General features: G+C 37.7%; 2 protein-coding genes across 2 annotated transcripts in view; one reads left to right on the top strand and one right to left on the bottom strand.

Annotated features, from left to right (window-relative positions):
* Positions 1 to 248: 248 nt before the first annotated feature.
* On the top strand, positions 249 to 4,596 carry TIMP4 (TIMP metallopeptidase inhibitor 4; the record flags this gene model as incomplete). Its single annotated transcript, XM_010015050.1, has 4 exons — positions 249 to 346; positions 2,799 to 2,913; positions 3,542 to 3,666; positions 3,838 to 4,596. Coding segments are annotated over 4 exons (536 nt in total), but the record flags the coding sequence as incomplete, so codon positions are not given.
* Positions 4,597 to 8,870: 4,274 nt separating this feature from the next.
* The window catches only part of SYN2 (synapsin II), a gene marked incomplete at its 5' end in the record, with an annotated part of 22,220 nt that continues 18,250 nt past the window's right edge, over positions 8,871 to 12,840 (bottom strand). Inside the window, 2 exons of the mRNA XM_010015052.1 lie at positions 8,871 to 8,936; positions 10,389 to 10,478. Of these exons, the coding sequence (XP_010013354.1) occupies positions 8,871 to 8,936; positions 10,389 to 10,478 (156 nt within the window). The remainder of the gene's footprint in view (positions 8,937 to 10,388; positions 10,479 to 12,840) is intronic.

Consider the following 12,840-nt stretch of genomic DNA (forward strand, 5'->3'; position numbering starts at 1 on the left):
GGTCTTTCAGAGTGTTAACTTCAAGCCTATTTAACTGATCAGCAGTTCTTCCATCAACAGCCGTGTCATTTCTCTTGCTCACTGATTATAATGATGATGGTTTATAAAATGTTATGGGATTCAAGCCTTAAAATCTACTTCTTGGTAAAGTGTAAAAACAGTGCTAAAACCTATCAATATAATTTTTGCTATTGCCTATAAAATCAGGCATATACTTACTTGCATTTAAAAATTCTGCTTTATTACAGTGATTCGAGCAAAAATATCCAGCGAGAAGGTGGTTCCTGCCAGTGATGATCCTCTTGATACCCACAAAATGATCCGGTATGAAATCAAACAAATAAAGGTACATGGAATCACTAAGCTATTTTGAAGTTCAATGCTGATAACCTATGTGTATGACTACAGTCTAGCCCTTAAAGGCTTTAAGCTGGAAAAGGCTCCAGCTGCCTCTCAGTGATCTAAAACAGATCATGATCTACCTGTTTTGGGAATACCCAGGAAACAGGGTAGTCTCTTTCAGTTAAAAGTTGTTGATGTGCGTTGGTGAGGTTTCTGTTTGTTGGGGCTTGGTTTTTATGTTTCCTAGGCTGTTTTCTCTCATTTTCCATAGAATAGTATTTTGTATTATTTATATGATTTGTATTATGACATTGACTGGGAACACTTAGCTTGTTATGAACACTACCTGTTTAAACAATAAATAAGCAATCCTTCGAACTCAGTTGATCATCTCACAGGAGTTTTACTAAGAAAAATCTATGGTAAACAAGAATATCACAAAATACGCACAGGGTGGTTATCACACATGGCTTCTGACAAGGTTTTATAGTCATTTTAACAAGCCAATTCTTTTTATCTTGCTAAAAGAAACCCCCAAACTCTCACCATCTGCCACTTTCTGTCTTCTTAAAGTATTAAGGATATTTTGAAATGTTTCTTCACAGAAGTAAGCATATAAATACCAGAGCAATTCTCTTTGCTTCCATTAGCACTTGAATTTTCCATTGCTACTCTGCAACACTTCAGTAACATTATAGAAATGCAAATTGTCTTATACTTCAGCACAAAAAACCAATGGGAAGTCTAGTCTGTGTTACCATATTTCAGTAACAGCATGCTGAAATCTCTGATATAGATCTATATATTGGACCTGCTTTGGAGCTTCTCCCAAATTGTTCTAAGTAGAGGCCTGTTCAAAACTCAGACACCAGTACGAGAGCTTTACTTAAGACTGCTGAGCTTCAGAAGGCAAGTAGCTAGGACTGCACAAACCATAGAGATTTATTTTCTAATAAAAGATGCTCTGCATTGTTACATGCAAGTTTAGTCTAAAGACAAATGAGTTTTAATAGTCCCACCCTTCAACTTCTCACTTTTGGCCAAAAGAGAGTTAAGAAGAGGCAGGAGCTGAGAAGATCAAATATGAATCACTGAGTTAAACAAAAGATTATCATCTTAAGAAATGCTTTAACAAATAACTATGTTAAAATCAGAAATAGCTTAGTCTTTGATTTAAAAAAAAAAAAACACAACAAAACAAACACCAAACTCACTTAAGTATTAACTAGATCTCCATTATAGGTTGCTATGGAGATATATATATATTTAATAGCTAAATCAGTTTGTGTTGCCTGCATAATGCCTCTTAAGTTAATTTAGATGAATGAGACATTAAAAGAAAAACTGCATCCTACTATACACTGTAGTCCAACCAAAAGTTTCCTGATACGGAGAGAACTCAAATCAGATGATACTGGCATAGTTACTGTGTACTAGACACCCGTGTCTAGCACCCACACCCTGAGTAAGGTTAAGTGCAGCAGAAGGAGGGGATGCAAGTTTCAAAGATGGCAGGTTCAGTGTGTTTGTTTTTCCTCCTAGAGTACTTCAAATTCACATCTAATCTTTTTGGATCAGAAGCCCAATGACAACAACTTCGGCTTTTTTATTCCATAAATAAGGCTTCAGAAAAATGAACACAGTACAGTGTATTCTCTAGAGCCCCATACTATTTACACCCCCTGAGAGGACTCAAATAACCTCATTTTCCAGTGACACAGCTGCCCTGGGAGCCCTGTAACCAATGGCCGTGGCTGTCAGCACACAGCACAATGTCACCCGAGTGCTGGGGTTTCAGTGAGCTCATCTTAGGTGATGAGCATCTTATGGTTCCTTCTTGCTTTTGGACACAAGTAAATTGGGTTTGCTCTCCTAATGGCTTATTTAAGAATTCTTTTTAGACTTGGAAATGCTGGTTATGGAGCAGTGACTTGAACACTGGGCAGGCTTTGATCCTGAACCCAGTCGCTCTGGCACTGCAGGCTAGCAATTCCAAGAGTTGGATCCCATTTGCCGGCAGTTATTTGAGAAGACTGCATTGGGCAAAATTCTGGCTGTGGAAAACGATGCTGCAACACCTTGCATAAGATCACAGAATTGAAGTTTGGTTTGGGAGATGAATGCTGTCCCTGCATTACTCTGTCAATGGAAAATGCTAGTAGAAAATAAATTGTAAAGAAAGCTTTTAAAATCCATTAAAACCACTGAAAAAGCACAGTTTAAATCCATATAATTTGAAAAAATTAAGACCTAATTTCCTTCTAAAAATTCAAAATAATGGACACGTTTCATCTAGTGTGGAGAAGGGGTCTAATTGTTGGTATTTCCTCATATCAGTTCAGACTTCAGAGCCTTCTTTAAAAGAGATGCACCATGTATTTCTTTCAGCTGTTGTTTGCAACTGTTTTTTCCTGTTTGTTTTCCACTAGTGACTTTCTGTGTTTGATCATTTTCAGATGTTTAAAGGATTTGAAAAGGTCAAGGATGTCCAGTATGTCTATACCCCTTTTGATTCGTCCCTCTGTGGTGTGAAACTAGAAGCTAACAACAAAAAACAGTATCTCTTGACAGGTAAAGTGTAACAAAACTAAGGTACCTATAGAGCCAGAAGTAACTGCTCAGATTGAGTTTGCAAAAACATGCCAGCCTGTGTGATAAAATAATATATTATATACTACACTAATACAAACACAATGGAACATGCAGTTGTGTAAAGCTGTAGTTATATTGGGATCTAACATGTTTTCCATCCTATAACAAGCTTAAAGACGTTTCAAAGGAAGGTCAGTAACCATGTCATTAGTAAATAGGAACTATGGCATCATTATTTGTTTGAAGCCAACAGCAGTGCTTTTCCCAGGAGTGCAGACATGCTTAATGAGACAACACACGTGTGCAGATTGGGGTTCAAAGTAATTAGAGATTTTTCTAGAGAGCCCTGAAATCCAGTTTAACATCCTGCTGCCTTTGCATCCAGCTCTTGCTGGCAGATTATCAGCATCCTTTGAAACATATTCTTAAATCTTTTACATTTATTTAGCACCATCAGCAGAATAGTTCTCTTGGTTCTAGCTACATTCCTTGAAAAGATTGTAAAATATGACCAATTTGGTGTAGTTAAAAGCTTTTTATTTTTAAAAAAATTATATAAAACCAGTTTTATTTGCTTGCCTGATTTTTATTATTTTCCATGCTGTAGGCCAAATTTTAAATGATGGTAAAGTCTTCATCCATTTATGCAACTACATTGAACCATGGGATGATTTATCCTTGTCTCAAAAGAAGAGTCTTAATCAGAGATACCAAATGGGCTGTGGCTGCAAAGTGAGTATAGAACAAAACACTGGCTAACAGTGGACCCCCTTCACAGGCATCAGCAGTTGTCCCTGCTGGGAACTGTTCTCCTATACATCAACTATTTTATATTATATGAGAATAAATACTGTTTTAATGAAACCTGCAATATGCTGATTTCATGTACTTTTTCACCTCTAGATTACGACCTGCTACATGGTGCCCTGTTCCATCACTGCACCGAATGAGTGCCTTTGGACAGACTGGCTGATAGAAAGAAAGCTGTACGGGCACCAAGCCAAGCACTATGCCTGCATCAAGAGAAGTGATGGCACTTGCAGCTGGTACCGAGGTGGTCCTCCCCCAGAGAAAGACTTTATTGATATCGGCGAACCTTAAAGCCATCCCTTTCTAGAAAGCCTTGGAGGCTAATTCCATCAAACACTGCACGCTCACAGCTTTGAACTGCCATCGTCTAATGTATCTGTTGCTTAGAAACAAAAACAAATTGTCCTGTACAGCTAAAGTACGAGTCTGTGGAATTGGCACTCGCGCAAGATGAGGAACAAATCTCCTGGAGGTAGCTACTCTTGTAAAGTTACGCTTTGTACAGAGAGGCTCAAGCTGAGAATGCTCCTCTGTGTCCTCTGAGGCACAACAAGTTTCCTTTTTACCAATATGAATGTACAAGAACAAACGAATTGCCAGAATTTTGTCCCCTATTTCTGTTAACTTACAGCATAAGAGTGCCCCATGTTTCATTCCAGATCTTTCTGATGAACTACAGAATGTTTCATAGAACTATTTTTTCCTGTATGAAAGCCTTCTGATACAAAAGAATTATTGTACAGTGTATATGTAAAGTGTTATAACAATGTGCTATAAAAAAGATTAAAAAATCCCTCTATCTTCTCATCTGCTGAAACAAGTTGAACAATTCTCTGATTAAAACAATCTGTGCTCTGTATTTTGTATTTTACTTAAGTCACAGCTTTCTTTATCTACAATTTCATGGATAACTAAGTTAAGAAACAGCTTTGATAATCAAAATCCTCTTACCTGATTCAATATTTCTATGGACTAGCTATACCCTGGTGAAAGAAAAGCCAGATGTTCTAATGCTTCAGCATTTTAGGGAACCACCACAAGTAATGACAGGCTAAAACTGCTTATACTTACAGAAACCACGCCTGGCATCATGGCAGCTGCAGCACCTGATAATGCCTCTCTAAATATGTGACTACATCATTGTATTTCAGCACTGTTAAAAGCCTTGGCTTTAGAAACTCATGTAAAAATATATGCAATAGATATTGAATAACTTACACTGCAAGTGATTCCTAAAAAGCTCTCAACTATTTGATCATATTGAATAGATTAAATTTACATTAATGATTCATGAATACCCATCGTACTCTGTCATACTGCATTTGGTAACTAATGAACTAGAGAAGTGTTACAACCTACTTTGCCTTTTACTTTTTTAGTGGCTTAACTTTTATGAATCGATGACTGTAATTAGTAACTAATCTCACACATATTTAAGTTTACAAAAGTAATTCAGTTCACAGTGGTAGAACTTCAGAAATTCTTTCAGTAAATGCCAAAGTTCAGACAGTAATCCAACTGCTTGTTCCAGAAACTGGATGAGACCCCTCACGCAGGGTATGAATCTGGAACAGCTGCCATTTCTGATATATTTTACTCTCTCCAATTTTCCTCATTGGGTTTCTTTTACTTCATCCCAATTTTGGCTAGAAATGACTCTTATGTGTTCCTCACAGGAGACTTTAGAACAACAGGCAGAGATTTAGGCAGTTCTGTTCTCCTTTGGTTAGAGTAGATCTATTTAAAGGTTTAACACAAACACTGTGCTCATTCCTGCTAACCAGTGTGACGTTTCCAGCCCATGGGCTCACTAGGAATCAGAGTTTTTACTGTCTATCGGTTCAAGGGTCTTCTTTTCCAAATAGTTCCTCACTCTGTTTGCTATAGGGTCCTTATAAAACCCTTGGGACTTAAACTTGCAAAGAAGATATGCACATCTTGAATGGAATTAGAGGTGCCTATACACTTAAAGTTGACGAAGTAGTAGTTTGGACATCAAATTCAGCACATTCCATGTATCTTGTCACACCCTGAGTTATGCTGCATTGGATATACAATGTATACGTGTAAAAAACCAACTGCATGAATGATTTTGGTGACATACTCTGTTCATGTTTCTAATGTTTATTTTGACACTTGCATGAATCCGTATTTAAAGGATAGGTTTGAAATGCTCTTGTGAGAATAAATATTCTTACTTTTTTGGTGGCTAAACTTACACAACTCCAGTGAAGCACAAATGGAGCAGTGCCAATTGGAAGGCCATTATTCCTTTGAGGCATATATGTCCCTTAATAGTCAATATTTCTCTTTTTATTTACTGGAAATCAGTTTTGCTTTTTTAATTTACAATCCTAAATTAAAACACCATCTATTTGTGCTGTCAAATGTAAAGCCCAGCTTGTTTTCTGCTTTGCTAAAGGCAAACCAAAAATTACCCAACACTAATTTGGACCACAGGCTTACCATGGCTACTTAAGTAAATGAAATACAAAGGCTACATTTCTTCCCAAAAAGCATTGATACTGCAGCTCCTGTACTGACAGCATTATTTACGACAGTGCTCAGCACTTATATTACTAATTTACAGAAAGACTTAAAAACGAGGCTGTATTTCCTCAGGTCAAACCAAAAGCACTCCTAGACAAGCCTGCAGGAGTTTAATAACCATACAAAGCCTGAATCAAGAGCATGGCTAATTACTATTCAGCACATGTACAGTGCAGCTTTGTTTCCAAATCCATTTTGATGCAATGGTGTTTTCTGAATAGCACTCTGCAGCAAACAGATATTTTCTGCTTTTTAACTCAACATAGTTCTATTTCAGTTTTATAGTAATCAGACCTTAAACTCAACTAACCCAACTGAGAATTGCCTTCTTCATGTACCTTGTAAAAATAAATGTTTTCTTTGATATTTATGGACAAACTGTAATATGAATTGTATGCCACAGCTGGTTTTAAAAACATTTTATATTTGCCCTGACATAAGATATCCCATATGAGGTGTGTCAAAAGTAACAGCTCCCTACTTTGATTTCTGTCTGGGCACAAATCTTGCCAACTTCCCTGCAATGGATTGTACAAAGACGTTTTTTTTTTTTTTCTCATATCAGTAAATACAGCAGGAAAAACTTCACAAAAAAACCCTCTCAGAATGTGTTTTTATCTTCCCCTAGATTCAGCAGTGGTAAAGATTATGACAAGGATTACCTACAATGCAGCATTCCCAGCATGTTATTTCCCTGTAAAGATTTTTACTGTAGTGGCATTGATATATTATCAACAGTGGCTTATTTTTACAACTTCTTATTTTTGCTTATTGAAACTGTGTATGCGTTATATGAAAGGTTAGAGCAGAAATAGAGCCTGGTACAACTTTTGATTTTAAATCAAAAATGACTCACATGACTTATGGTAAGAGTAGAGAAAACAGCAGAGAAGGGAGACTGTACAGGTGAACGGTGGAAAAAACACCACCTTGAATATTGCTGGCTTTTTCTCAACATTCCAGTTAAGTTTTAATTAAATTGTCCAACAATTATGTTGAAAAAGCTGTTGCTTTGTTTTCATGACAGAGAACATAAGAAGTGGGAATGTAGTCAAATAAAGGGAACTAATTACCGAGGGAAAGGCTGTAGATATGACTCAACTAGCAATGAGTTCAAAAAGCCTTACAGCATTCTGTATAATCAGTCTGAGATGAATGTTTCTGTTTCAAAAAGTGTTTCATTAAAGCAGCTCCATTTTTACACAAAAGAATAGCATCTTTGTTTATTTACCTTTTATTGCCCTCTGAAGACTCGGTACAAATAATCACCACAGTATGAGAGAAGCAAAAGGAGCAGAAGCACAACCTCTGGCACGCTCAGCTGGAAACTCAAGTCACATAGATATGGAGTTTTCCCCTGCTCCCCCCACCCCAGCTGGTTTGCACTGGATGGGAGGGAGAGAGCTCTAGGTTACGATGTGGAGAATAAGAAGGGAAGGAGCAAACACAAGAGGAGCTACCACTGAACTGTTGTCGTTGAATTCTGAACTGTAACTATCGAATTCTATAAAAGCAAACACAAATGAGGGTAGCTACTAATAAATAGTGTTAAACCCAACAAAATTTAAATAGCATGATGTCATTTCAATTCATAGACTCCCAGAATCACAGGATGGTTTGTGTTGGAAGGGACCTTAAAGCTCATCCAGTTCCAAGCCCCTGCCACGAGCAGGGACACCTTCCACTAGAGCAGGTTGCTCCAAGCCCCTGTGTCCAACCTGGCCTTGAACACTGCCAGGGATGGGGCAGCCACAGCTTCTCTGGGCACCCTGTGCCAGCGCCTCAGCACCCTCACAGGGAAGAACTTCCTAACATCTAATCTAAATCTACCTTCATCAACCAGAAGACTCTGATATCCAGATCATCTTACAGCTTGTTCTAGAACTTTGAATAAAATGTTAGCTTGTACCACCTTGCCATTTTTTCAAGCCATGAAGTTCCAAATAATTTCTTCAGAAGGAAAAGACAAATGAGCTTCATCCCAGTCAGCTATTACAGCACCTCTAAACCACATATGGTGCAACCAATACCAAAGTGCATTCATTTTCCCTAAATTAACATTCCTTACATAGAAATATGTAAGAAAAGATACTCAGCTGTAGAGAACAGTAACATTTAGGAGTTCAAACAAAAGACAAGTAACTTATCAGTTCAGACATTAATGAGCTATGTAGAGGAACAAGGGGAAGAGGGGGAAAGCCACTCAAATAGTTGTTATACTCTTAAGCAAAATAAGCCTTATAAACACATACACACATTTTCTGTTTGTGGTCTATTACTGAATTTGAATTCAGTTGTTCCAGACGGCAGTTTGCAATTGCATGGGCAGACCTACAGGGTCACACTATGTAAAAATTCAAAGCTAAGACATTAATCCTTGTTCCCAAATCATAGGATATTTTCTTTGTTTCTAATGCACTGCAATTTAGCACTGCATTAAAAAGGCCTGCTTTTTCAGTAAGATCTTAGAACCACTGAATATCTCAACTTGTAAAGGACCTATAAGGATCATTGAATCTAACTCCCTGCTTCTTGCAGGGCCACCTAAAACTAAACCGTATGAGTACGAGCATCATTCAGAACTCCTTGAACTCTGACAGGCTTGGTGGCATGACCATGTCTCTGGGGAGCCTGGATAATAGCTGATAAAATAATGAAGAATGAAAAATAAATTCTGCACAGGAAATGATAAACCAGCTTTAACCTTAGGCATTCTTAGGAAAATAGAGAGGTATAAAACTTATTACCATTTTAAAAAGCATCTTTCAAAATATGAGATGTGGTTCTGCTTCTCCACCTGTTATGAATAAAGCCCTAAGGCATAAAACACTCCTTTTGCATAAAAAAAACCCCAAACCAAACAAATTTTATAAAGCTGTGTATTTTCATGACAAACCCATCAACAAAAACCCCTTCCATTGTGAGGTGATGTCTGGGACAACATACAGATCTGCTGCTCCACATCAGCACCATTCTTACTTGGCTCTACAAAACTCCTGTGTAGCAAATTTACTGAGTACACCACTGTGGTGAAAGCTCTTTGCAGAAGTGTCGCATGTGACAAGTGGAAACATCTGTGAGCCAACAGTCCAAAGAAACCAGAGAGAACTGGGAAAGCAGTATGAAGAGCCATCCCAACACTCTTGCAATACATCAAAAAACACAGAGGAACTGCACCATACTGTGTTTACCACCAAAAGATGAGACAGTCGTGGGAGGAAGGAGACTTCAGAAGAAATCTTAGTCAGCTGCTGTCACCGAGGCTTATCTTAGATGTCACCTATGATAACGAAGTGCTAGCCAGATTCTCAAGGCAGACACACAGCAATTACAGCTTGAGGACCTTACATAAACAGCTAACTAGCATATTTGTCACGACCTTGCACTGGTACTTGAGTCACAGCTGTGTGACATATGCTGAATGGATTATAGTCTAAAAATAATTGATGCTTCTCTCCTAGTCTATTCAATCAGCAAATAACCTCCCTCCAGTTTCTCTCAGTGCTGAAAGTATTTCCTCTAGAAAAACATACTCAGGAAAGAATTTCTCCTCAGAAACCATAAGAAAAGACAAAATGTCTGCAGCATAAGCCAGGTCATGAGTAAAGGTCCTAAGTGTGATTTTTATGAATGCACTTATGTCTGTGAAGGACTGGAAATCAATGTGAGCTCAGGTACATGAAGATCACAGATCATAACCACCCTGATTTCAGATGAGTTCAAGGTTTTACACTGTCAGGCACACAGCCCTGTGTATCATCTACAAAGATAAAGACTTTGGACATATAATGAAGGACTAGGTTGAAAACAAACCATAAAAGTAACTCTTGTACATTAATAGTTCTTCAGTGTCTTTATAAGTAGTTAAGCTCTTTCAGATCTGAAGTTTGTAAACTGGAAAACTACTACCTTCACATCTGAAAATCTTCCAGTTAACCATCACAATGCTTTCTAGTGGTCACCCAGTCTCACCCCTCCGAAAGCTTCTCAAATGGCTTTTAAAATAGACAGTAAGTGGGGAAAATGAATTGTGTGTTTACAGTTCCTGTTCTACAAAGAAAGTAAGCACATTTAGTATTGGTGGCTGCACATACCATTTCCTTGTGATTTGGATAGAAGGTTTGCTCGATTAAAGGGAACTTCTCTGGACCCAAAGTTTTGTAGACAGACACCAGCTGGGCAAACTGTAGAATAAAGCAAAACAAAACAGAAAGCTTAGAAAAGATACCACAATCTACCAAAATGATCTCATACTCATCAAAATGATCTCATCTGAAACCACGACATACTGTCATTTTGCTTCTTGTCTTCTGTGTTTTATAAAACTAGCAAATGCACACAGACATTCTACACTTGCTTTCTCCTCCTCTCACATGCCCACCTTTTTAAACCCTTCAAGCTTCATATACAGCTCAACAAAGAAAAAACCTCTAAGAGTTAAGCCTTCACATGTGCAGAAAATGAAATACACTGGAATACTGCTTTTCAGATACCTCCTCTGTATGTTTTAAACTGATTTTGTAATTAAATCATTATAATTTTGCCTTTTCTACCATTTTAATCTAAAGATCAGACACAACTGGTCGTATTTCGTACTTCATGGACACTAAAACGCCTTTTTGCAAAGGGAAAAGCAGTAGCTGTGCCATACGGAACAAGTCAGGTGAAGAACAAACCAGAGGTTTGATTTCCTAGGCTCTAGCCACAGCTATTCCACAATCAGCAAAGATGCTGGTAATTTAAACAGCAACATGTTACTGCCATTTCTATTAATGTTTTCTTTCAGTCTTTCTTCTCCAACATATCCAGGCTACCTATATGCTGGACTGTCATAGCCTAATGCAGAAAGCAAAACAGCATTTAAGCACAAGACAAAATGTTCTTTATTAAATAGAAATGTATTTCGGGGCTGTTCTTTCTCTTCAGTGAACAGATCAACTCTCCTGTTGTAACAGTTCAAAAACCAAATCACTCTTGAGATCCCGGCTTGGCAAGCGAGGTTTCTAGGGAGCAAAGACGACTTTGGCAGTCAGAAGACCACTATTGTTTCAAGCCTCCAAAGCTCTGGCTTGTACATGCTTGTGATGTGTTCCATTGTCATGATGCCAATATGAGACATAAACAACTTAGCACAACAGTGTGAATAGTGGGGTTTGCTGGTTACAAACAGGCAAAAGGCAAACAACAATGGAACTCTGTCTGTAATGCAGTCAGTTAGATAACATACCTACTCTGCTAATGCAATTGAGGGTGCAGGGAGAGTAAAAACTGTCTAAAGGGAAAAGAATGATGAAAGCTTTGCATCGCATTTCCAGCTGGCACAGAGAGTTTAATTTCGTGGTGGTTACTCGGGGTTAGTAAAACACATATTTAGATTTTGAAGTTCAGTGGAAAATACCTTAACGGTGAGTAGTTTTCACCAAAGCCTTAGAAATTCTACCGGGATAGTATGCTGTACAAAACTAACCCCAAGCAAAGGAAATATTATCACAGCTACCAAAATAAGGTAGTTTGTGAATAGGAATCCTGACAACTTACTGTTTATTTCTGTTCTTTTCCAAGATTCAAATTCAAAATTTCATATGCAAACAGTGTCCACTGAATACATGATTTTTGCCAAACAATTGTTATGCTAAAATAACTCTATTTGTCTTAAAGTAAAAACACCAAAAAAACCCCAAATCCCAAAATGATTGCATTTCCTGGGATTCTTTTCTTATTTTCTTATCCAGTTTCACTGAAAGCAACCAAAAGAAACTGACACTACTTATAGGTCTTGTGGTACTCACTTGAGAGGCAAGAGAGCCAAGATAATTCAGATTAATACTAGCAAATGTTTGCTTCCTTAAAATAAAACCATATCATCCATCCACAGAGAGTACATGCGTATCATACTGAAGCACACTCCTGCTTAGTAAATAAGCTATTAAAGAGCATGGAGGAAAAGTAGGTTTAAATTTCCTGAGGCAGAGAAGAGAAATAACACAGCAAGGGTTATCCTTTGTCCCTGCTGGGACACTGCTTCACCTCTGCAGCTACAGTTTTAGGATTCTCTTGTCAAACTTTTCTCCCCGCAGAAAAGGCAATTTGATTTCATCCAAGCAGACCACTTCCGGAAATCCTGCTGTACCTGGACAGATTAGAAGCTGCACAGTGCTTACAAACAGGCTGAGTAAAGAATGGCAGTTTGTCTGCTTTTCTATCCAAAGAGGGTTTAGACGCCTGCTGGAAACTACACTAACAAAATCAATTAGATATTTTATAGACTTTTAAATAATAAAGAAACCAAACCAGACCATATTAATGCTTTGCCTTGACTACACTTCATTAGAATTTATAAAATTCTTCCCTGTGCAAAAGCATAATCTTTTTACAGTATAAACTACTCCATTATTATTTAATCCAATGGTGAATGTTTTCAGATGTGAGATGTTCATGAAATAGAGAACACTGATAGAGCCACTCTGTATTTAAATATTCCATATGGATAACCAAACAGTTGGGAGATTTAACAATTATCTAACAAACAGAAACTCATAGGGCTTA

Source organism: Nestor notabilis, unplaced genomic scaffold (genome assembly GCF_000696875.1).
Source record: "Nestor notabilis isolate BGI_N333 unplaced genomic scaffold, ASM69687v1 scaffold2835, whole genome shotgun sequence".
Taxonomy (NCBI): Eukaryota; Metazoa; Chordata; class Aves; order Psittaciformes; family Psittacidae; genus Nestor; species Nestor notabilis.